The 25620-nt window shown below is 45.0% G+C and overlaps 1 protein-coding gene across 1 annotated transcript in view; it reads left to right on the forward strand.

The window, feature by feature from the left end:
* Nucleotides 1-25620, forward strand: part of TRPM5 (transient receptor potential cation channel subfamily M member 5) — a 561392-nt gene that overhangs the window by 128468 nt on the left and 407304 nt on the right. The window contains exons 4-6 of the mRNA XM_085646171.1: nucleotides 11731-11897; nucleotides 14295-14475; nucleotides 20424-20488. Coding sequence (XP_085502297.1) covers nucleotides 11731-11897; nucleotides 14295-14475; nucleotides 20424-20488 — 413 coding nt within the window. The remainder of the gene's footprint in view (nucleotides 1-11730; nucleotides 11898-14294; nucleotides 14476-20423; nucleotides 20489-25620) is intronic.

Raw genomic sequence — 25620 nt, forward strand, 5'->3', positions numbered from 1 at the left:
CATGATGCTTCGAACCTTTGCACCTTCTGTAAGAATATTACGTTTTCTTATGTACATTTGTTTTACCCAGTAGCATTTTGACGTTTGGCCGCTTACGTGTTGGCCTAGTTCACTTGCTAGTATATAGCGTTACTTGGGCACCTGGACCCCCCCCCCCTTTTAATCAGTGAGGGATCACTTTCTTCTTATTTTCTAAAGAGGACTCCCTTTGTAGTCCTTTTCAGTTGCAGTAGTCCACGGATAGCAACACTTAAGTTCTTGTTATTGCTACCATAAGTGCACCTTGAAGAGCACGTATGCATGTCTCTCAATTGTGACATTCTCTAGAAGCATACTGACGCAATTTTGTTTGTCTTTTGTGTTTCTCTATGTTGTATGTCTCTGTTTGTCACAACCATACTTTTGTGGCTAGAATAAACTCGGTTCCTCTCTACGCCTGACAGAATCTACTTTGTTTTATGATCTTTTTAACACTTGCGAACCCTTGGTCAGGGTGGGCCTTAGTGCGCCCATACCGCCGAGTTTTTCACACTTCACACCTTTGGTCCTGATGAAAGCCTGATTAATATTCATGTAGGCAGAAACATGTTGACCGCACCTTCAGGGATAACATATGAACTTCTAATGTCAGTTCGTTATCCCACACACATATTTTTACCCATGTCTGATTGGCAAAATGAATAAAGTGTTTTTTTGACACAATTGGACATTTTTACATTTCACCTAATTCACCTTCACTTTACACGTTTTTTACCAGCTCCGCAGTAAACTGGCGTCGCAGCACACTAGGGTGGCACTCGGCCACTCCTGGTGGGGCCCAATGATGAAGCATGTCACCAACCTGGTTGGTGAGTGAGGGCTTTTTTTAAAAAACAAGTGTTTTTTTCAACAGTGATAATTTACTGCGACTATCTGCATGTTTGCTCTTCTATTTTGGTATTACTTTAATACACTCCCCTGTTGATTGTTTTACACTCTGGTGTAATACATGGTGAACGCCTCATGTATGTCATGTTGTGCAGTGAGCACCACTCCCTCCGTAGACCGAAGCCTCAGTATAGGCGTCTGTGTGGTCTCCTGTCAGATCATGCGCACCAGCAGCCTGTCCGCCCTGTCCACCGCCGCGTGTGTGCACACAGGATGCAATGCATAATTCAAACAGCATAATTGTTCCATCATCTCAGTATGTGTAGCCTGCTGTGTGTTTATGTCTTGTTGTACATCATTGCCCTGCGCTAATTCAGCCTCGCGCCTAGTCAAGGCGTCGTCAATGTGCTTTACTTCTTCATCCAGTTGTTTCCTAATGCTCCTACTTAACTCCATGCTGCGGCCTCTAACTACTGCCTTGCCTGCATCCCACAGTGTACCCATATCCACAATGGATCCTTCATTAAGTTCAAAATATGGTTCTATTGTTGCATGTACCGCCTCTCTAAATGGTGGGTCTCCAATGCCAGGGGCTGTAGTCACCACAGGTGAGTAGTGGGTCCCCCAGCCTCACCCTGCAATGTCATTAAATGCGGGTTGTGGTCCGAGTGTGTCTTGCCGAGGTATTCCGCATTAGTGCACTGCGGTAGAACCAGTCTGCTTGCAACAAAGCGATCAATGCGTACATGTAGTCTATGTGGATGTGAGTAATATGAGTATCTACGTGTCTGCGGATGAAGAACCCTCCATACATCAGTTAGGTCCCACCTATGCAGCCATTCCCCTAAAGTTCTGGCATTGGTTGTTGCAACTGTCTGCAGCAGTGGTGGGAATAACCTATCCAGTGTCGTGTCCAGCACCGCATTAAAGTCCCCTCTCAGGAGCCAGGGAATGTCGCACCAGCGTGAGAGTAGGCCAGTCAATATGTGCCAAAAAGGCCCCTCCTCTGTGTTCGGAGCATAGATGGAGCCCAGTACTACCTGCATTCCATTCAGTCGGCCTTTTACTAGCACATATCTACCATAAAGGTCTGTGTCGGTGTCTTCAGATATGAAGTGGGTGCCTGGGCGTATCCATACCAGTGCTCCCCTGGCATATGCTGAGTATCCTGTGGCAAAAATCTGTCCTCCCCACCTCTGCTGCAGCTTACGAATCTCTGGCTGTGAAATGTGTGTTTCCTGGAGGAGTGCCACGTGTGGGGCATGACGCTTTAGATATGAATATGTACCGTATCAGCGGGCTGGCATGTGAAGCCCCCTAACATTCCAGGTAACTACGTTTGTGGAAGGCATAGGGTATGTTGTTAATGGGCTAACCTTTGCGGGTCACCGGCAGTGTCAGGAGCACAGAGGCAGCACCCGTAGGCTCTAGGCTTTACTGAATGTGACTGCAGTGTCCAGAGGTGTAGGGATTTAAAAAACCCAAACAGGGAGTGTGGGGTCAACCCTAGTGTGGTTCAACTGGGGTAGAGCAGATAAACAACACATCTCCGCCCAAACTATTAAGAATGCCATGAGGCAACACACGGCTAGATACGCCGCTTAGATCCTACTGAGAGGTGGAGTGGGCTAAAGCTAACAGTGAAGGAGAGGCATGTTGGTGGATCTGCCCTATGCATATAGGTGTGTGCGTCACCATGCTACGCACATCATGTCTCAACAGTTTGTTGTCTATTATGTATCCGAAAATACAGTGGCCCACCAAACCACTGTAATCCAATTAATGAAACAGGGCAACCCACATGTGAATCATATTTGTGGTGCGAGTGTGTCATTGGCATGTAGCTTCTCTATCTAATACTACGTGCCCCAGGATTGCACCACACTGTTGCATCAAATCATCCGCAGTCTGTGCATTACATCTGGAAGTGGCTGTGAGTCATCGTGAATTGGCCACACAGCCTGTGAGCCGTCTTCACTCAGTGACTGGTCAGAAGAGGCGTCAGCGTCCCTGCTGCTCCGACTGTTTCTCAAGTCCGCTACTGCTTACAGTGCGTCCCTCCTCTCACAGAGCACCTGTTCAAGGTTGAGGGCAGCCGCCGATTGCACGGACGCCCCTGCCGCTCGTAGTCCACGCCTGGCCTTACGCCCTCTTCGAGTGCCTGCCTGTGGATTCGTGCTGCTGTCTCTTTGGCTCGACAAGGTGTTGTGACCTTTGGATTAAAGCCATTCCCATGCGTCTTCTGCTGTGTCAAAGAAGTCCGTGGAGACATCCGCTACCACGCGCAGCCTGGCTGGGAATATGAGGGAGTGTTTCAGGTTTAGGTCTCGCATTCCTCGCTTGACGGTGAGGAAGGTACTCTCCTGCCATTGCACACCCAGGGCATAGTCCGGGAAGAAGAGAACTTGCGAGTTGTTAACCTTTATCGCCTCCTTTTTTCTGGCCTCGTGGAGCACAGTGTCTCTATCTTTAAAGTTCATAAGGCAAATCAAGAAAGGCCGCGGCCCGGCACCCGGCGGCGGCTGGTGCGACGGCACTCTACGTGCCCCTTCCACCACGAAAAATAGAGAGAGCACACCCTCAGGCAGCAGCGATTTCAGCCAGTCTTCAGTGTACGCAACTGCATCGGTACCTTCCGTGCCCTCCAGCAGACCCTCTAGGCATACATTATTTCGCTGTGAGCGGCCTTCTGTGTTGTTCATTCTACTCTCTAGGCAGGTCATGTACTTCCGTGGACACCGACGTGGCCACTGGGGTGATCTCTTTCATCTCATTCTCCAGCTCATGGACCTTCCCAGACAGCTTACTGTGGTCAGCCTGTAGGAGCGTGAAGTTCGATGAGACCTTGTCGATATGGCCCTCGAGAGATGTGCGGGTTCGCATCAACGCTTCACTGATCTGCGGTACGGCCTGTAGCACCGAGTCTATCTTTAATTCCAAACTGGTGGCTCTGGGTGCACCCGGCATTTGAGATTTTTGGTCCGACTAGGTTGGTCCTGATGTCAAGCGTGTGGGCGCTGTTCATACTCCCGTGCGTTGTCTGCCCATCTTACTGTGAACGCAATGCCCCTTGCACATGGGGAATGAGGTAATGTTCCGTGCTTCACCCCCTTAGCCACTCTCCAAGGTTGTTTCTCCTGTGTTGTCCAGTGGCCAAGCACGTGCCTGGCACAACTTCATTTTTCACTTGGTTTCTGAGTCAACTCAGTCCATAATGTAGGCCTGTGCTCCCCCTTTGTCAGTCCCGGGCAGACAAGCTGTTTGCAGGCACTTAAGTTCACCTCAGGCCACGCACACATGCTCAGGAGTCATCTATACCCTCGTCACTGTTCTCGGCGAGCCTTCCTGCGGCCCCCGGTTCCCCTACAGTGCAGCAACTGTTCTCTGTGCTGTGAGTATGCTCCCACTAGGTGCCGGAGTTATGTGGCATCCGGTTTACTCACGGTAGAGGTCCTCACTTTCCAATATGATGTTGGTGTCTCGCGGATTAATAGGGGTGCCCATGTCATCCACATACCGCCTACACTGCCATGCAAAAACTACCACAGGTAGTGTTGTTTTGCCGGCCTCTGTGTTTCTTAGTGCTGCAGCACAAACTCTGACTATGTGCGGATTGTGCGGGGGGCTCCCCAGAGCCTCAGTACAGTCAGCAGTCACTCAGGCAGCTCATACCTTGTTAAGTGGAGCCTTGCTCATGCTTCTTACTCCTTTTACATGTTAGAGTTAGGGAGGGAAGCGCAGGCCTCAATCACGCCCATCTCCTCAGTGTCTGCTGGTATTCACAGTGCCTTTTGCATGCAGGAGCCCCGCAGGGAGCAAATCGATATCGCCCGGGGCAGCCCCAACCCCCACTGCAGTGCTCGGTCCTTGATGCTGCACTCCGCCACCCAGGGTCTTCTCCTGCCGCTCAAGACCAGTCATCCACAGTTAGGATGCCCCGCAACTCAGTGAGACATCACCCGGCTAATCACGTCTTCCGGGGGGTCCCACGCTCCGCACCAGTCTCCCGCAGTGGTACCCCGTCTGTCCGGCTGGATCTCATCCCTGCATCGCTCAGGGCTAAGCCACGCTCCTCATCACCTGTTCGCCAGTCTCTCTATGCAGCGCCATCTCCTCGCAGGTGGCCCTACCGGGACGAAGACGACAGTCAGCAGTCTCAAATTAGCCAATTGCGCTCTCTCAGCCAGGAGGCAATAAGCGACACAATGGTGTTGCTACATGCAGGATAAGTATCGGATCTGCAGGTTGTGGGACGGAGCATCGTTAGAGTGCGTCCGACATCTTGGCTAGCTAGCCACTCTTCCCCCTTCCATTGTATGCATATACTGATATCCAGGCTCTTGGACACTATTTGGAAATTCCCATCCAGTTGCGATCCAAGCCGGGTTTCATAGAAGTCAGTCTACTCATGCTAAAAACTCCATTACCTTGAACTCCCTATTCACTGCTTGATCCCCACTCCTGCTGGCCAAGACTGGGTGGAGGAATTCAGCACACCTGTAGCTGGCAGGTGCTAACCTGCTCACACCCGAAGCATCTGATCTCAGTGAGCTTTTTTAAGCCCCAATTCCTTTCAGTCCAGCGTTGGAAATTGTAGCAGTTGTCCTGTTACACCGCCTCTTTGTTTCCTAAGTTCCTGAGCATTTGATAGCATTTGTATGATATCCTTCGTCCTTGATTCCTGATCTGTAGCTAACCCTTGTTCCTGAACTACCAATGCCTGCAGTCACATCTTTGCCATTTGAAATTTAACAACCCTGTACTGCCTTTCGGCTAAGTTCATGTTATACAAATACCACCTACATTCATACATACATATGTATATATGACTGTGATGGGGTGAGGATTACAGCTACACTACATCGTTTGCTATTCTACTATCCTTAAGAGCCACCAAGTATTAGGCATATGAGGCAGGTATATGAGGAAAATTGTTATTGCCTTTTTACCAGACTTTTAAACCTTGAATATGAGAGTTACAACAAACACTGCTTGAGTTATGCACTTCAGTGAATGTGATTTGGCTCTTCTTTTCTCAAACAGTTTTCATTTTATGAACGAACAGACAAATTTGCATTTGGGGGGATACGCATTGTAAATAATAGTGCACAATTGACAGCATACTGGAACATTCAGATTTAGAAGTGGATTGATACTGAAACGTTAGTCATGTGTGACTGGGCTATTCTTTATCTAGTTAACTTAGGGCCAGATGTAGGTGGCTAAATACCGGTCGGTAACGCTGAAATTCGGCAAATTTCAGCGTTACCGACCAGTATTTAGCCATTCCTAATGTAGGTAAGGAATCGGTAAGTACGATTCCTTATTGCTCTTGCATTTAAGGAATCGGTAATACCGATTCCTTATATGCAATGTAGGAAGCACATTAAAGAGTGCTTTTGAGCCTTAAGAAATTGGTAATTAACACCAACTTCAAGTTGGTGGTAATTACCGATTTCCTTTAAAAAAATCACTTTTTTGTTTTTTGTTAAGTGCCATGTGGCACACATTCATGCTCTTAGGGCATGTATGTGCGCCACATGTGCACACATGCACATTTCAGGGGTGCAACAGGGTGTCCTTTTGACACCCTGGCACCCTTGAAAGTGCTCCCGCTATTAGCTATTCGGTAATACCGAATCGCTAATAGTGAATGTCTTCACATTCATTCCTATGGGCCTCAAAGCCCATAGAAATGAATGGGTAGGTATTCCTTATTACCGAATATCAATTACCGATTCGGTAATAAGGAATATTAAGGATTCAGTATTTTTTACCAAATATTTACCTACACAGGAAAGAAATATTTCTTAATAGCGAATCGGTAAAATCCGCTATTATGAAATCGGTATTTCAGATTTACCTACATCTGGCCCTAAGTATCTAATCAAGCATGGAGGCATTATCTATATCAATCTAAACTTCATGCTCTTCAATGCTACCTCTAGTCTTTATCTGAGCTTATGTTAAAGATCTTTCTTTTTATCTACTAAGCTCACTTTTAAGTATACTGGTAAAGATCTTATTCAAGGTAATCTATGGTAGGGCAATTGAATGGGCAAAAGGGTAGTGAAGATTAAGTGACAAATGTGTATTTTCTGTTAGCAATAGCTGTTAATGGCAAGGATGAAAACATGTGCCTCACCTTTATTGATATGCAAGCGACATTGGACGTAATCATTTGATCTACTGTGTGAGGAAGGTGAAATCCAAAAAGGTTTTTCCATGCCAGGTGTGTCTCTTGCAGCAGTATGATGTCTGGGTCGCGTCTTTTCTAGTATTTGAACGCTAGGACCCTCTTAAGTGTGCTGATCATGCTGTTCACGTTCCAGGACAATTATTTAAGGGTCAGCCTCTCTGTGGGGTGATACGTCCTGGATGTCAGCAAGATTTCCATCTCAATATGGTTATAAGCTCATCAAGTGGTACTGTTTTGCCTACATATAGTAACCTGTGGACCACCGTCCTCTGCGTCCTCCCAACTCCCACTCCCCACATCCTCCTGCTGCAGGTTCACAACTACCTGCTTCCCCATTGCCCGGAGGTGTCTGTCAACTCCCCACATCAAAAATCTGTAGTGTGAACAAAGAATAAAATGCTAGTACTAAAAGGAAGGGGTTATGACTCAATGAACAGTTTTCATACCCCGACGATACCCACCCTTTGGAGTCAGCATCCTTCTCCATCCTGCATGGACATCCGATCTCCCCCTCGAAGGGTACAAGCTGGGTGTAGGGCCTCCCCCATCAGTTTAGCTCCTCTTCTGTAATTGGGGTGACCCTTGGTGGGAAAAATGCAGTGGGGCTCCCTTCTCTGTTGGCAATCCCTTCTTCAGAGTCTCCGAAGACTTCCACCCGAACGGACCAATTCTGCGTCAAAATCCACTGGTCATTGATAGATATCTGGAATCACCTTGGTCCACTCCAATTCAACCTAGTCTAAAGTGGTAGACATCCACTGTCTACAGCGGGTTCGTCGACTACCCGGAGTCCAGGAGCAATCGCTGTCACTCGGTCTGGAATGTCCTAGGGCCTCCAGCCAATCCAACACCTCTTGTGCTGCTGAGAAGAAATGTGATTCTCTGTTGTCTATAATGTGTAACTTTGCAGGGAACAACAGGTTGCAACGGAGATTCAGTGTCCATAAATACTGTTTCACTCCTAGAAAGGTTTCTCTTTGGCACTGCACCGTGGGCATATAGTCTGGGTGGATATTCACCGTCCTGGCCTCCATTATCCGTGGGCCACAAATAATGGCTTCATGCAGAATTATGTTGCAATCATGGACAATTAGTAGTCTGGCCACCACTGCTCTTGGTGGAGCCCTCAGCAATGATGGTTTCCCGGGGACCTTATGACCATGTTCAACTGTAAACCATTTTGAGGTTTCACCAGACAGCACTGTGGAGGAAAACCACTCCTTCAGGAACAGTTTCATACTAGGGCCCTCAGCCCTCGCCGCAATGCCCACCAAACGGCCGCTGTTCCTGCACGATCGCCCTTCAGCATCATTTAACTTCTCTGTCAGTGTGGCCACTGCCTTCTTCAAGGGTTTTAGTTTGGTGGCATGATTGGAGGTTATGGGGCCTAACCAGGTTAGGGTGGTCTCTGCTTCCATTACCCTGTTCTTCTATTTCCTGTAGTATTTACTCAGAAAATTGATGTCCTGGGCCACTGTGTCTATTGTCAGTTCCATGGTCATTTTGGTATACCAGATGTCAACCAGGATAGTCACTGTGTGTGCTGCCAAGCCTCCAGCAGCCCCCTCTGATGTGATTTCCCCTCTCCCATCCTCGGTCCCAGCCGTCATTTCTGCTGGGATGGGCTTGGCTGGTTTTTGTCGCACCATCGTTGTTGCGCTATTTCGTACCCAGGCCGACCCCAACATATGTAACCCCAGGCACAGGGGAAGCCTGCCATCAGTCAGTGTTTTACTGCTGCCCATGGGTTTAGCATACCCCAGCATTTCCTGGTAGCCCACTAACAGGGATCCTGGGCCTGGGAGGACAAACTCTGGGGCATATTAACAAGGAACGGGGAAAATTAACGCTAAGGGTGCTTAGCGTTAATTTTTTTAACGCCCGCTATCGCGGGATAATATCGCCTGGTTATCGCGTTATTAACAACGCTAACCGCCTAGGCGATAAAAAAATCCAGCGATAGCGGCATTTTGGGAGGTTATCGCTGGTAATGCAGCGATAAAACTACAAGGATAGGGATATCCTTATTGATAGCCCATGGTGGATTTAGCCATGTCATCCACCTTCCATTGGATTACATGGCTAAGTTTGAAAATTAGCAGACGTAAAAAAGCCGCGTTACCCGTGGTTAGCGCTACTTTTTTTGTCTCTAACAGGGTTAACGTGAAGCTTGATAACAGGAGAAATGTCGCTTAGCGACATTTCTCCTATTATTTTGCTCTGGAACGCCCACTTTGCATCTCATTAGAGATGCAAAGGGAAGCGTAGTGAAAAAGGGTGCTAACATGCGATTTTGCATGTTAGCACGCTGTTGTTGATAGGTCGATAGTTCTATCTCCGTTTCTTTGGCTATTAAAGCCAAAAAAACGGAGATAAAGCCATTGTTAATATGCCCCTCTGTCCGGGGCCGTTCAGGTGGCAGTACAAATCTGGTAGCTCCTCACGGAGTATCAGGCTGGTGGTGCGCCTCTTTTATCCCAGAGGCAGCGGCACTGAGGGTTCCTGTTGAGCCTCGCTCTGTTCCCCTCCCAGGGGATCTGTCTCCGGTCTTGGCCTCTCACACCTCTGCCAGCCTCATTAATGGCACCATGTTCATGGGCCCTCGTGTCTTGTGGTGGTTGTGGGCTATATTAACTAATCACTCCGGGGGGGAAATACCTCTCAACCAGCCGCTTCTCTCCAGCGCTGCCTCTCTTTGGGGTGGGGGGCTTCTCCCCCTATGGTTCCTGTTGCACTGCATCTGGGCCCGCTGTCTACTCACAGTTCCTGGCTGCCTAGGACTGCCTTACCACAGCACTCCTGTCACAGCAGAACTCCCCCTTTCCTGCTCTCTCAGCCGCCCCAGATCTGTGCAGCGAGCGGTTGCTGCCCACGAGTCTGCCCCTCTCCGATGCGGGCTGATGGCTCTCCAAGCAACGTCAAGCCCATTCTGCTATCATGTATTCCTCGGCTTGACACTGTGTCTCCAAACTCTCATCTCCCTGGTGCCACAGGGAAGGGCTCCGGCAACCTCTCACAACTCCACTGCCAACCCCACCAACGAGGACAGCAGGGAGCTATTATTTTGCGGGTCCAAGGCAGGGGGAGAATGATTGTCTCTGGGAGCTCAGGACACGGGAGTGAAGAATTCCGATTAAATGCCACCCCTCTCTTTTTGGTGTTGGCTCATTTATTACGTTTTACTCTATATTTTGTAATTCAGTTTAAGGCTTGCCATTGTTTTGCATTTTGACTTTATTACAGTTTTGGTATGCGCAAATATTTTACACATTGCCCTAAATTTAGCCTGTCTGCTCTGAGCCATATTTACCAGGGGGTTGAGCTCAGGTTAATTTATTGACTTTGAGGGTTCACTCTGATAAAAGTTGTGATTATACCTTGAGGTGGGTCGTCACCCACCCCAAATAATAATCCAATTTCTTACAGCATGTGAGACAAACAAAGGCCTTATTTCGATGTCGGTCAGAAAACCTCCGACCGACATGGAAGGTTTACATTCCGACTGCCGAAGTCGGAGGTCGCAGTGTAAATTGGCCGGGGAAACCGACTCAGTTCCGATGGACTCAAGGAGCCATAGAGAAATGGGAGTTTGTGACCGCACCATGTGTGGTCACATCCTAATTCGGTGTGTGGAACCACCGACCTATGGTGGGACGGTTCGCACACCAAGACATCGTAATGAGTCCCTAAGTAATCCTATTGGGGTCAGGTAAAAATGATAACACCATCCAGAGGACACATAAATTAGCTATATTTTATTTATAAACAACAATTAATACAGATGTCCTCTGTAAATTATATACTTCCTTAATCGTGCAGTAAGGTTAAGAACATGAATAAGAATTTAATTTAGAACTTAACTTATATTTGTAGGTAGGATTGACAAGATTGAGAGCCTAGCCAGCACAAAGGAATATGTTCTGTTTTCTGCCAAACAGAACAGAATTTCAGAGGATTATCATAAATGCTTTGCCCTGAGACATTGCATTAGAACTTTATCAGTAAATTATAATTATAAATGCATTGTATTGTTTAAATATGTTTCAAGGTTTTTACGGCTTTCCGTCTGAAAAAAATATATAATTGAGTTGAATAATAGCACATACACAATGTGAGTCTCCATCGTCTATCTTAGCTCTTTTACTGCGTAAAATATTAGCTAGTATAGGTGGCCTTTCTGTTTAGAAGTGTATTGGAAACTCAATGTGCATGAAATAAGTATTTTCTTTCAATACTATGATAAAATGTTTCAATGAAGTGTCCCATAAGAGTAGAAAAGTGTTATAGAAGAATGTTTTTCCCTTCACATGTCACTATTGAGGCTGTACCTCTTATCTGTCACTGTAGAATCTCCTCAAAGTCATAAGTCTTTTCACAACCAATGTCCTTTTGTATACATTCTCTGTCTAGAAAACGTAAAGCCAGCAGTGATTATCTGCTTTCATTAAACCATAATATGATGATGATCATACCCTAAGAAGAAATTATTGTTAAATGATTCAATGGCATTTTATAAAAATGATGTAATATGATGAGTAAGATAATGATAATAAATAAAAGAGTCCATTTTGCTGAAGACGCTTTCAGAATTAGATAAAGCACTGTTTTATTAGATAAAGCAAAGTTTTGTTATTATGGATAATGTTCAATCTGTTTTTTAACAGGTGCTTGGATCTTTACCAGTGGTCTTCGTGATGGAATTACAAGACATGTTGGAGAAGCGGTTCGAGATCACTCTTTGGCAAGCACATCCTCCAAAGTAAGAGTGGTAGCCATAGGCATTGCATCGCTTGGCATGATTCAACAAGGGGACATTTTTGAAAATCTAAAGGTATCTCTTTTCATATGAATGTATAAATAGATATTGTCTGGTGAACTGATATTTCCGGATCGGGAGTAGATGTAGGCAACATTTGTGGCAAAGGAAGCTTTCATCTGCATAAAGAATGACAGTGTAAGAAACTGATCTTTTAATCTATTCAATATGGTTGAAACCCAAATTGCTGCAGACTCCACAAAGATTTTCTCCATGTGATAATTTCATGCAGAGACTTTCACCATTTCTTCTTGAATAAGACTGACCTTATCCAAAGATAAATGTATGCTCGAGTAAATCTACACACATGTGTAAATTTACTCCTACTCTTTTGTAGTAAATGTACTCATTTTGGCTATTCACTATTTGCTGGTATAACTTTACTCCAAATTGTAGAGTTGCAGGTCCCCACCCCCAGAAACCACAGGATGGAGGCAATTTGTTTTTTAGTTACTCTTAGTAACTTTTCACCGGGGTGTAGTTAACCCTATGTTAAAATATATGGACCTTTTAATGAGTAGATTAAACATTAAAAAAATATAAGTAATAACATTTTTAGGTTAAATAGTAATGTAAATTAATTTTATATTTAGTTTAAAAGTAGAAAAAAAGAAATAATATTAGACCTTTAATATATTTGAAATAGACAATTAAATTAAATATATTAAATTAAGATTATTTTTTAAAGATGTATTTAGAAAAAGAAATCCCACCTAAACAAAATGTTTATATTGAACTATTATGTACTAAAATACCTGAAAGTTACATATTGAATTAATTTAAATACATTTTATTTTTTACAAAAAAATTATATTTATTTGCAAACTAAAAAAATTTAAATAGTTTAAAATAAAACAATATTAATTTGTATTTATATATTTTTTTGCATGAAATTACATTCATATAGTTATAAAAATCAAATACATTATTTGTTTTTAACAATTAGTTTCTGAGGGCTGTATCCATTTTATTCTAGGTGAGGATGTTGCAATTTCACTGATTGACTATGCTTGGTGTTGCAATGACTCCAGGTCAGAGCTGAAGTATATTTACCACTGTCTGGGGACCTTTTGGCTGTAGTAGTTTTATAAGTGCAGGTAGTGAATAGGAATGGGCCTACTTATTTTTTCATGGGTGCAAGTCCTTATCTAAACTTCCCATTGGCCCTCCATTAACCCATCCTTAGTCCTTCCTAATCCTCACCTCTTTAGTAATAAGTATTCACCATTTTACTGCCACTCCTTTCCTGCCCCTCCCATGATATTTACTATAAAATATATCCGCAAATATCCCTACAGGCAGGGCAGAACCTTCCGCACCTAAAAGATAGGAGAGATGGAGGTGGAGACATGTAGGTTTGTGAACAGCATTGTGAGTCCGAGAGCATCAGTGTTGTAGTACTACAAACTACAGTTTGTCAATAGGCCCCAATTGATGAAAACAATACTTTTTCAGTCAGTTTTGAGGTTTAGGTATCCCTTGTTTTGAGAGATACCATTTTTACATTCCGACCTCATTTAACTGACCTGGGGATGGCCTTGGCTATATTTAAATTGGACCAAAACTCTTACACACTTGAAAAGGCAGCTAAAGAGCAGGCGTGGCAGGAACTCTTAGAGTTTCACTCTGTGGAATTCTGTAGTCTTACATGAAAACTCAGCGAGAATCCATGGAATTCCGGAAGCAGGTGCAATTACGCACAGCACGATGGTCATGCTGATGTTTAGCACCGGGAGCTCATTTAGCTCTGAAAAATCTGCGCGAATGGCACCACGCAGCACGCCAGAGATCGCTGCTTCTCAAATTCAATTTGCTGCCGCTCAAGCAGATTTCTCTAAATTCTCTACTCGAGCAGCAGCTTTCTGACTAAGAACAGTCATGACATCCTGTCACTGCTTGTGTTACGGAAATCTCGCTCGGTGCCCTCCTAGCGACTGAAAATCAAATTATGGGACGCCAAATCTTGCTCTCGATCACCAACTTACCATTGTTGAGGTGCGCAATTTGGCGGAACTCCTTGTTACATGTGTATTGCGGAGTAGCCAAAACTCTGCCAAATAGGCTGGCGGAGCAAAATTTATCGGCCAAATAGGCTGGCGGAGCAGAATTTATCGCCCACCCCTACTCAAGAGGCGGTCATTATAATACAGAAGCCACAACATAGTTTAGCTCCTAATTAAGAATTGTAAAATGGAGGAGATCAGTAAGTGAGTCTTTCACATCTATACGCACCACCCCTAGTCTCCAGCTATATTTATTAATGTCTTTTAAATCTACATGAATTCATGACAAAGTTTTCTTCATATGAGGAATCTTTTAACATGCACTGTTTAGTAGTTTTGTAATTAGGAATGCATGATTGGGAATGTTTAATGTGCCAATGTTGTTTAAGTTTTATTGTTTCTCCCCTAGAATGACGATCTTGTCTACTACAGAAACGAAGAGCCTTCGCTGTGTCTTCTACCTGCCTTGGACAATAATCACACTCACTTTATTTTGGTGGATCATTCTAATGACGATAAATCAAATCAAACCACCAAGCTGAGGCTGACCTTAGAAAAGCACATTTCAGAACAACGTACTGGTTATGGAGGTAGGCACTTAAGAAAGTAGAAAAGCTTGGCATGCCTGAGTAGTTCTCTGCTGTTTGTGACAATCTACTTTGCCAAATTGTACAGTCGGTGCCCCTTGGAAGAACCAGATCTTTCAAGTTCCACACGCTCACTCACCTTCATATCCTTAGACTCACTCATCTTCATATCCCCAGACCATAGCAACACAGAGAAATATCATTGTGTTTTCTGATTAATAATTCACATTTTAAATGACACCTCTCATTGCTGTTTTTGCAACCTCTCACTGGTAAAGGTATGGATAGGCTGAAGGTTTCCTGGCAATGTTCAGCAGAAACATTTGAACACATTCTTTGTAGAAACAGTGTTGAGGTGCTGTTTTGTCTTATCTTTTACTTTACCAGTGAAAGTAGTAAACTGACTGCACTAATAATTCACATTTCAGAGTCAGGTGCTGCATCGCTAACAGCAAGGGAGGAGCGAAACCACACATAAATCGGCTTCCATAGCTATAGATTTTGCAAGTTTGATCTAAATTAAGGTATGACAGGCTATTCTCCACGCTCCTTTCTGGATTGGTAAATATACTGATTAGAGTATCATACAAGCTATGTTAAACAAGCATTGGCAATGCCAATAGTTCTGACATTTGTACTGCTTGCTATTTACTTTGTCAATGTCTGTGCACTGGGGAGCAAGTGCAGACAAAAACATGCAAAAAACTGATGCTACAGAAAAAAGGTGCTCTCTTATCTGAAGCATCCATTTTTCAGATGCATATCTCAACACTTGCTTCCTGGAGCCGGCATGCGACATTTAATTACAAATATGGTGGCCATCTTTGAACAGTAAAATGATAATAGAGTATGTAGAATACCCTTCAATGGATGTGGAGCCCTTAAGTAAGAATGGGGAGGGACTAAAAAGAACAACACTACGAGGCTCACAGTTGCATAGGTACTGGGCGTATTTCAATACAACTCCAATATTGTGCAAGGACAGGGGAAATGTATTTCCTCTGAACAAGCACTATAGTTTCTCTAATTGTGGGAGTATTTTGTTTATCCCCTGTCTTGCCTATAGATTAGGTTGAATATTTTGCTCCTCTACGTCCCTACCCAGAGTGGCAAACTGGGGTGGGTAATTTAACAAAACCCCTGCCCTTAGGGAATGTACCTTAGGCAAGAAAAGGCTACACACCACCTTCTACTGTAAGAGAAGTTTGTAAACTATCCCATACTCTTGGACATGGTTTGAGGTAAAATATGTCAAAAGCTGAAGGGCGGAAAATATTTCCCCGGCCCTTGAGCAGAAAAGTGAAATCAATATACCACTTTCACTATTTGGCAAAGTGGAGGGTTGCACAACACCCCACGTTTGTGCAAAGGCATGTGTGTGCAAGAAAATTACTCATCACCTTTGGAAATACCTTAGGAAAAATGCAGCAAATGCTCTTCATCCCCACCTTTGGGCAACATCAGCACTGGAAATATGCCCCCGCCCCCCCTCCATGTCTTTCCAAGGCAGAGGGAGAAACAGTGGCAACTGGCATGTACCATGGTTGGGGATGCAGTGGGGGTGCACTCAAAACATTTAAAATAAATAAATAAATAACACACCTACCTTTCTTCGCAGCCAACGTCCTCCTCCCTCAGATGTCTTCTAGAAAGCTCTGGATGCAGGAAACTGCACTACCCAAACACAATACTGGTGCAGCTTTCACAGCATGAAATCAGCTCTAGGATTTGATAGAGCAGGCTTTTCCAGTGCTCCTAAGAGCCCTGGAGGCCTGCACTTTCTCTAACCTAACTGTGAGAACATTAAAATGTGCATGTCTGGCAGGCCGTCCAAAGACGGCCGGCCAAAGGGACATGCACATTTTTTTTTTGTTTAAATCACATTTATTAACTTTTTCTTTTGTTTTTGCACATTGGTCAATAAAACATACAGTCAGAATAGCACTCATGTAACAGATGAGAAAGGAACAGTGTGCAGCTGAGTTGATAGCTACACAGCAATTACGTCAAAACTTGCGGCAATATCTCAGGAAAGACAGAGTGGTGTTGACAAGTCGCTACATCGAGTAATGTGTGAGTAATGTAGGAGCAGTGCAGTTCAAACGTAACCGGGGACATAGGACACAACAAAATGAGGGCAACGAAAGCGGACGAAGGATAGGATAGAGTCGCGCAAGACCTGCCGACATAGTTAAATTTGCTGGAGGGCCTCAAAACTCCCCTAAGGCTCAGCGGCAGCGGGGTGTCACGACAGAAGGGTAATGGCAGTCTGGGAATATGTGTCAGGCCTGAGTCGCGTCGGTGGAGGGGGCACCCTGAGTGGTAGCCCTCTGTGATGCAGGCAGGGATCCCGTGTCTGTGTCTGCCCCCGAACGCTTGGAGACCATTGCATCCCACTGAGGCGCCAGGGGGAACATACGAATGCCAAGCAGATCTTCTCTGCGCAGCACCGCACCCTCCGCCCTCGTCCAATTGGAGAAGGACCGGTGCCATGCAAGAGGGTGAGGTGGTAGGGGGGATTTCCAGCGCTTGGTGTGCAGGCGCTTGGCTGTTATTAGGCCTAGGTCAAGAAACCGTGTGGCAGCTCTATATTTCTTGTTCCTGATAAAGAGGTGCAGTATATGAGCTTCCCATGTCGGGGGAATGGTGCGGGCTGTGCAGCTTATGAGAGTGGTTGTCACGGTGCGCCAGTAGTCAGTCAGGACCGAGCATCCCCAAAGCATATGTATCAAGTCGGCATCCAATTGTCGGCAGTGGGGGCAAGCCGCATCTATGCGGAGGAAGTACCTGTTTATTTGGGCTGGGGTAAGGTAGGCTTGGTGCAGTATGAAAAATGGTATCTGTCGGAACCGTTGATTCCGTGGGATGCGGGTCGGACCGCTACGGGCAGCTAGCCATTCCCTATCAGTAAACGCTCTACCCAGGGCCCCCTCCCAGTGAAGCCGAAGACGAGTGAGATCTGCTTCCGTATGTTGTCGAAGTGAGGATGCGAACCAGCACGTAAGATGTTTCCCCCTCCCCATCACGTGAAGGTACTGCAAGGTATGATTATGGGAGGCTCCTGGGCGAGCGCACCCCATTTGGACGCTAATGAGGCTATGACTGCTCTGTGTAATAAGAACTGCCCTGGAGGTATATTTCCTCCTACTATGGAATAAGAGCGCCTTCTTGAAAGAGGTCCCCCACATCCTGTACCCCCTCTGAGGTCCAGTGATGTAACTCCGCTGCCGTCGTGTAGGTGTCCCCCTGTGGAGTTCGCAAAAGAGGGATGGCAGGTGCGTATGGAATGGTGGCTCTAGTGAGAAAAAGGCACCTGCGAAAGCATTTGTGTGCTACAGTGAGGAGGAAAATATCCGGAGGCCTAAATGAGGAGCAGGGGTGGAAAATCTGAAGTAAGGTTTTTAGTAGTAGCGGGGGTCGCAGAGAGGCCGTGTCTGGTAGATAACGGGAGGACATCCACCTGGTGACCCACTGCAGCTGAGAGGCCAGGTAGTAATGCTCAAAGTTGGGCACCGCGAGTCCGCCCAGCTCGGCAGGTAGATAAAGCTTTCCCATGGACACTCTATGGCGTGAAGTCCCCCATATGAAATCTCGTACTACCCTATCCCACTGCTTAAAGAAGGGGGGGAGATAATGAGGGGTAGCATGGCAAAATAATAAAGGAGGCAGGGGAGGACCACCATTTTAACAAGCGCGACCCTACCAGAGATTGCCAACGGGAGATTCTTCCAGAAGCTCATCTGAGATCGGATCGCCGTGGTAGCTCGGACCACATTCCAGTCAAAGAGGTCAGCTTCGGTGAGATAAACCTGAACACCCAAGTAACGAAAAGGGTCAGTGCACCAGGCTACTGGTGTTCCCCCGAGTGTGAAGCCTGGATCAGGTGTATCCCCCAGGAACGGGGAGAGTATGGACTTCGTCGGGTTGACTCTCAACCCGGAGGCTTGCGCAAAGTGGCTAAGGGCTCGATCAAGGGAGGGAGAAATATCATGAAGATCCCTGGCGTATATTAACAAGTCATCAGCATAGAGCGAAATGGTGTGAATGCCATCGCCTAGTTCTATTCCCATATCAACGTGCTTGCGGATATGAGCCGCCAGCGGCTCCACCGCTAACGCAAACAGTAGCGGGGATAGCGGGCATCCCTGCCGGGTCCCACGCCGCACTCAAATCGGATCAGAAATATATGGGCCCGTCCGAACCCGAACCGACAGTTCACAGTATAGCAATCGCACCAAGCTGAGGAAATAGGGTCCGACTCCAAAACGAACCAGGGCAGCAAATAGAAAGTTCCAGGCCAGCGAGTCGAAAGCCTTCTCGAGATCTAATACCATACAACCGGAACGCGACCAGGTGGTTGGGGCATATTCCGCCACTCGAAAGTAGCGGCGTAGGCTCAGGGCCGTGTTACGCTGTGGAACAAAGCCATTCTGATCAGAGTGTACCAGATCAGGGACTAACGGAGCCAGTCTATTGGCGAGGATTTTTGCCAGGATCTTATAATCTGAATTTAATATGGCAATCGGTCGGTATGAACCAGGTGATGTGGGGTCCTTACCAGGTTTCAATAAAGACACCACATTAGCGGTACGAATGGTGGGAGGCAAGGTCCCTTCCGAGATTGCCTCCAAAAACATCAAGTGCAGCTGTGGTACCAGATGTTCCACGTAGGCCTTAAACAATTCCGTCGGAAGACCGTCCAGCCCTGGAGTTTTACCCAAGGACAAGGCCCGTAATGCATCCCGCACTTCGTCTTCCACTATAGGGGAGTCCAGCTCCAGGGACTGATCCACCGTCAGAGTGGGTAACTCCACTGTATCCAAGAAGGATCCCACGTCTTGGGCATTACCTGTTAGTTGAGTGTCATACAGACAGGTGTAGTGCTCAGTCATCAGTGCATGAATGTCGCCCTGGGTGCTGCGCTCCCGACCAAGGTCGTCTAGTAAGAAATGTATGGGGCGTTGGGGGTGTTCCTGCCTAATCAAATAGGCCAGTAGTCTCCCGGCTTTGTCCGCGGTCGAGTGGGAGCGGATCGAGTGTGCTAAAAAGTTATGGCAGCGCAGGCAGTCTAGAAGTACCGCACGCTCGGCGTGGGCAGCATCAAGATGCCGCTGCCTTGTCGGGCTGGTGACAACTTGTGACTCTTCAATGAGGGTCAACGAGGTGTCTAGTTGTCTGCGAATACTCCAAGTCTGCCCCAGACAATGGCCCCTAACCACCACCTTAAAGGCCTCCCATTCAGTGAGGACCAAGCCTGCGGAGCCGGTATTAACCGAGAAATAGTTAGCTATTGCTGCCTCCAGTGAGCCTCGGAAGAGGGAGTCCTCCAGGGCTGCAGTCTGCAGGCGCCAGGTCGGGACCGGCGGAGGTGGCGCCTCCCAAGCCAGGTGCATCAACAAGGGGTTATGATCGGAGTGCGTCCGACCGAGATAGCCCATCGCTTGTATCAAGGGGAGGAGGGCTGCGGATACGAGTATTCGATATTGGTGTACGTGTAGCTTATGGACTGGGGAATAGAAAGAGTATATCCTGGAATGAGGATGACGTTCCCGCCAAACATCTGAAAGCGCCCAGTGTCCTAGCAATGTGTTTAAAAGGTGAGTGTTGGAGGAAGCCGTAGTACTAGTGAAGGGACATGCGCATTTTAAAGTGCACAGCTCCCTGCTGCTGCCACTCAGCATCGCTGGCCTGCCCCATCCTGACACTTAGTTCAGGACAGGCTACTGAAAAATCAAATGGGAATAATCTTTATTACAATTGTATTTTTTAGCCCAGGGGCTTGTGGGACGACTCTCCTCCGCTCAAATGGAGGAGCCGCCCCTGGATACCCTCAGCCTTAGCCAATTTCAATTTAATACATAATACAATATGATGCAGCATCTTGCAATTTGTGACTTAATGAAGTAGAGAAATGTAGTTTGTGATTTGTACATCATGTCGTTTTTCTGCAGGTACAGGCAGTATTGAAATTCCTGTTCTTTGCTTACTGATGAATGGAGGACCAAAAACTCTTGAGGTAGGAAAACATCTAAAGTTCATCATGCCAAACATAGGTTCAAGCAATGTCTAGGCCTATCAGTCAACATTTGTGTTTGTGTGTCATGCATGTGTATGCCTGTGTGTATGGGTGGTCTGACCACAAATGGGGAGAGGGGGTCCTTCAATAATGGTTACAAGTCACAAGGCCAGACATAGTAACACTAAATTCCTCATTGTTAGTGGCATGGTAAATATACTGGGTTTGTCCCACCCCGAAGTTACTGAAACTGGGGTTAGCGGTAAATCCAGAGATGGAGGAAATCCAACCCATTACAATTGGACTGTGAGGGCCCACTAAGAAATGATGAAATATCAAGGGAATCAGTGTTTGACCTGACCCTTTTTGCAGGGTCATCCCAAACGATTTACCTTCCTTTGCTGAACTCACTTTTGGTAGCTGTTAGAAATCTGTGCACTTTTTCCCTGCTATACAGTGGTAAAGTGCTAAACTTGGTATAAATATTTTAAACCTGGTATAAATGGTATATCCCTGATTGGTTCATTTAATTAAGTCCCTAGTATATGGTACTACATGTACCCAGGGCCTGTAAACTAAATGGTAATATTGGAACTTTAACACACTCATTGTTCCACCCACTAGAGAGCCTTATAAAACATGCCGACAAAAATGCAACTGCAGCCAGTGTGTGCAGGTTTCAACTGCTATGTTGACATGCCTAAACTTCCTTTGTAATATGTAAAAGTCAGCCCTACGGGGAAGAACTGACCAAAACCAGTTTTGGTGATAGATCAGGGAGTCCCCCCACACAACGGCTGGCCCCAGGTATAAATAATGAAACTCCAGAACTGCTCATCAAAACTCTACTGGACATTTGCAAGATATAGAAGAAGGACTGCCCTGCTGCTAGAGGACTGCCTTGCTGTCTGAGAAGGAAGATTGAATCTGCTTGCCTTCATTTCAGGATTACCTAAAGTGGGACCAGGAGTCAATTGACTGACCTCCTGTGTGAAGAAGAAGAGCAGTGGGTGCTAAGTTCAAGCAGTCCCAATAATTCTAAAATGAAGAACACAACACAATAAACTTCTCAAACCAATTTAGCCAAACAGAGGAAGATTTATTTAGCAACTTATACCACAATCATCATAATGTGTTAAGGGGAACAAAAGATATGAATTTTCTGTTTTAGGGCAAAGAGTGGAAAGAAAAAGTAAAGCACCATGTAATGTTCGCAGTTGAGAGGGATCTAGGTGCGATATCAGGCCGACTGCCATGCAGCAGAGGTCAGACAAGCCAAATGGGGGTATGGTTAAGATTTTGAGACACGGACAACTCAAATATATATACCTTGATGAAGTTTATGTCATGAAGGTACATGGATGTGGAGTTAAATTATGTTGAGTTTGGCAGATGGGTACTCTGTCACCGCATTGACAGATATCCTGTTTGGCTCATTACAAATGCATTATTATTAATGCACTTATTATAAGGTGGATGGTATACCTGTCATGTTTGTCATTAAACACCTATCCGCCATACTCTAAATCAGGCCTGTAGTCTGTTTTTATGGAAGTTGAAATCTTCCAGCAGGGCATAGTGCAAGGTTGTGGCCAGCAAGGATTTCTTGAACTCTGATATGTCATTATTGAGTTCCTGCTGAAGGCATTTGGTGCCAAAAGCTCCAAGTAGGACTTCAATTTTGTCAAGGACGAGGTTGTTTTAGGGGTCTGAAAGAAATGCCACCACACCTAGGACCAAATCTTTACCTTCGGACTTGTTGACTTTTTTGCTAGTTGAAATCCTCCAGTGGGGCAAGGCTGTAAGGCCGGGCATGGTTCTACAAGGCCAGATACCTTTGCAGTGCTGCCTCACTGAAACAACTTTCAGCATGGCAAATTGCTCTGACTGGTTCAAACCTTATTTTCTTGACCGCTTTGGGGTGACCTTCCTGGAAACACTTCAGCGCCATGTCGAGGTCCTCCAGAGGTCAAAAAAGTCCCAACTTTTTCAAGGTTCCCAGAACATTCTTCCTAGTGAATCCTATAACCCTCAGTTCCTCATGGCAGACTTCTAAGTACCAGGTCTTTCTTACGCTAGTTCTCCTTTAGGGTCTGGTCCTCAGTAGCCATCTGGAGCTTCTTAGGATCAGGCGTTCTTCTGATTATTATTTTTGGTCCCTGAAGCAGGAAAACAGGAGGCTAACTACTTGTCAATTGTAGAGCATTTCCAGTCTGTGGGTGCCAGCAGGAGTAAGGAATCCTTGTGTTCTTGTGAGTCCCTTTATTTCAGTAAAATTCAGAAGTCAGGAGTGTCATTCCAGCAGGGCCTACTTCTTCAGGTGGAGGGTTTCAAGGTCCAAAAATGTTCTGGGGAGGTGGTGGTGGATGTGTCAGAATTTTCCTGTGTACCAACCAGTGACAGGAGAAATGTATCTACCTAATTCTCAGTATTTGCTTGCAGTTCTTCATCACCTTTACTGTCACTTCCTTTTTGCCTTCCTGTAAAATGCCCAGGGGTCCATGTTTCCAGACAGCAATCCCCAGCTGTCACCAAGCATGCCTTTCTTCAGCTCCTAAGCAATGCTCACAGTTCTGGCTCAGGCAGCCTAAAGTACATTTTCTTAAAGTATCTCTTCTGATTAAGTTATCAAAAATATGATTTCATCATTAAATCTGATTTTAAAAGCCAAGCAGGAAATAATAATGAAGCATTTCCAGAGCTATTTCATAAATGGAAAAAGAGAGTTTTGATTTTAATCTAAACTTACTTAGGAAAAAGCCTAGCAAGGCTTACACAGTAAAATAGTTTCTGATTTCACTGTAAATAGATATATGGATTTTCTGAATTGGATTGGAGGTATACCGTGAAAAGCAGATTATGTGATGGGCATTATAGATGCGGTCTCACTTTATACCTCCATAAAACACGAAGATGGTATAAAAGCAAGTGAGTTATTTTTGAGGACACCATCCCTATGTTTGCTAAAGCACACAAGAATGCTCTTGGATATGATGCAATTTTGTTTGACCAACAATGTGTTAATCTTTGACAAAAAGTTTTATAAGCAGAGCAGAGGAAATGCAATGGGGTCTCTTTTGCACCGACCTATTCCAATCTGACTATGGGCTTCTGGGAGGCCGAACATGTTTGGACACAAAAGAATAAAGAATAATGGAGAAAGTGATTTTTTGGCCACATTATATGATGACCTGTTTTTAATTTGGGAAGGAGCGATGGAAGAACTGGTGGATTTTTTTAAATCTCTTAACAACAATGCTCTCCAACTAAAATTCACCTATACCGTGAACAAACAAGAGATAGATTATTTGGACATACTTGTGTTAATTGAGAAGAATAAAATCTGTACCACTCTGTTCTGAACATCAACGTCTTGCAATAGTTCCTTGATGCGAATAGTGACCATCCTAAGCCCCTAAAATGAAGTGTACCATATGGAAAATTTCTGTGGGCTCGCAGAAATTGCTCAGAAGATACTGAATTTCTAAAACACCTGGACGAGATGTATGCCAGATTCATAAGACGAGGTTATCCAGTGACTGTATTTGACAATGCCAAGCTCAGAGCTATGAAACAGATGGAACACTTATTGCATCCCAGGAATCGAGAGAATAAAGATCAGATTGGCCTTGTATTTATTACGCAATACATAAATGAACATGCATGCACTTTGCGTAGGTCTATCTGTTTCTAAATGCACATGTACTTTGCTGGTGCAAAAATGAAAATAAAATAAAAACTACAAACCTTGCTTTCGTGGCTGCTTCTGTGCCGTCTTCTTGAGTTTGTCTGTGGATACTGCAGAGACGAGTGTGAAGGGCAGTAACCGGAAACACATTGAGCGGGGCATCAGGGATGCCATGCAAAATCACTGGAGATTTCTCAGGAAAGATGAAGATTTAAGGGAAAGTACTAATGACCATCTGAGCATAACATTTAGTAAGGCACCATCCTTGAGTGATCTACTGACACAGAGTTATTTCCATAAACCAGGTCAAGGAGAGAGAAGATCGGACTGGCTCAAGATGAAGGGGTTTATCAAGTGTCACAAATGCAAAGCGTGTCAGTATGAACAACATTGCAAGGATATTGTAACACTCAGTGGGGAGAAGAAGATCATCAGAGACAGGATACTGTGTGAGACAACACATGTGGTGTATGTTTTAGAGTTCAGCTGTGGGAAGAAATATATTCGCAGTACTATCAACAAGTTAAAACTGCGCATTCCACAACATATGAGAGCAATTGCCAAGAGAGACTATACATATGCTATGTCCAAACATTTGTGGAAGGATCACAGGGGTAACTTGAGTAATTTTTCCTTCTATGGCACTGCACATATCCCTTTGAGAATCAAAGGGGGTGATCGAGAATTGACATTAAGAAAAGCGGAATCCAAATGGATTATAATAATTGGGACTGAGATCCCATGGGGTCTCACACTGATGCGAAATTACATAAATTTCTGTCATCCATTGGACAATGCGTTAATTCTATATAATCATACATGTCTTCTGCTTTCTTCTCCCCCCTTATTCATTCTTTCTTTCTTTCTTTCTTTCTTTCTTTCTTTCTTTCTTTCTTTCTTTCATTCTTTCTTTCTTTCTTTCTTTTTTTCTGTTTGATCCCTCCACCTTTATTCCTCTTGGTCATATTTTCAATCAGTGAACCAGTAAAATGCATAACATCTGTTTTTGCTGATATATAGAGGAGTTTACTATGTGTAGTCTACCCATTGAATGGTATGTATAATGCCATCTAAATAAGTGCTGAACAAGAGTGGAGGTATTGAGATATTTAACTAAAGTTCAAGATTTGGGAGATCACTTCAGACGATTAACTTTAGATGAATTTTAATTATCTGGTTTTGTATTGAAACTTTGATAATGAAGGGATTAACCATTGTGATGTTTGGTTGTTTTGGCAATTGGATAACAGGAGGAAAAGAGCGTGAGTGACCAAATCCACGACCCAGCCAAAGTTTAAATCGGTCCCCTTACTCTTTTAATATATTTATGGGTAGCGCATTGCACTTGCACTTTTTATAGATAGATCTTTTGCAACTTTTGCACAGCCATGTACAGTACATTGCTTTTGCACTTTCATTACAATGGAACACATCTGGAAGTCTT

The sequence above is a fragment of the Triturus cristatus genome, chromosome 3_1, assembly GCF_964204655.1.
Source record: "Triturus cristatus chromosome 3_1, aTriCri1.1, whole genome shotgun sequence".
Taxonomy (NCBI): Eukaryota; Metazoa; Chordata; class Amphibia; order Caudata; family Salamandridae; genus Triturus; species Triturus cristatus.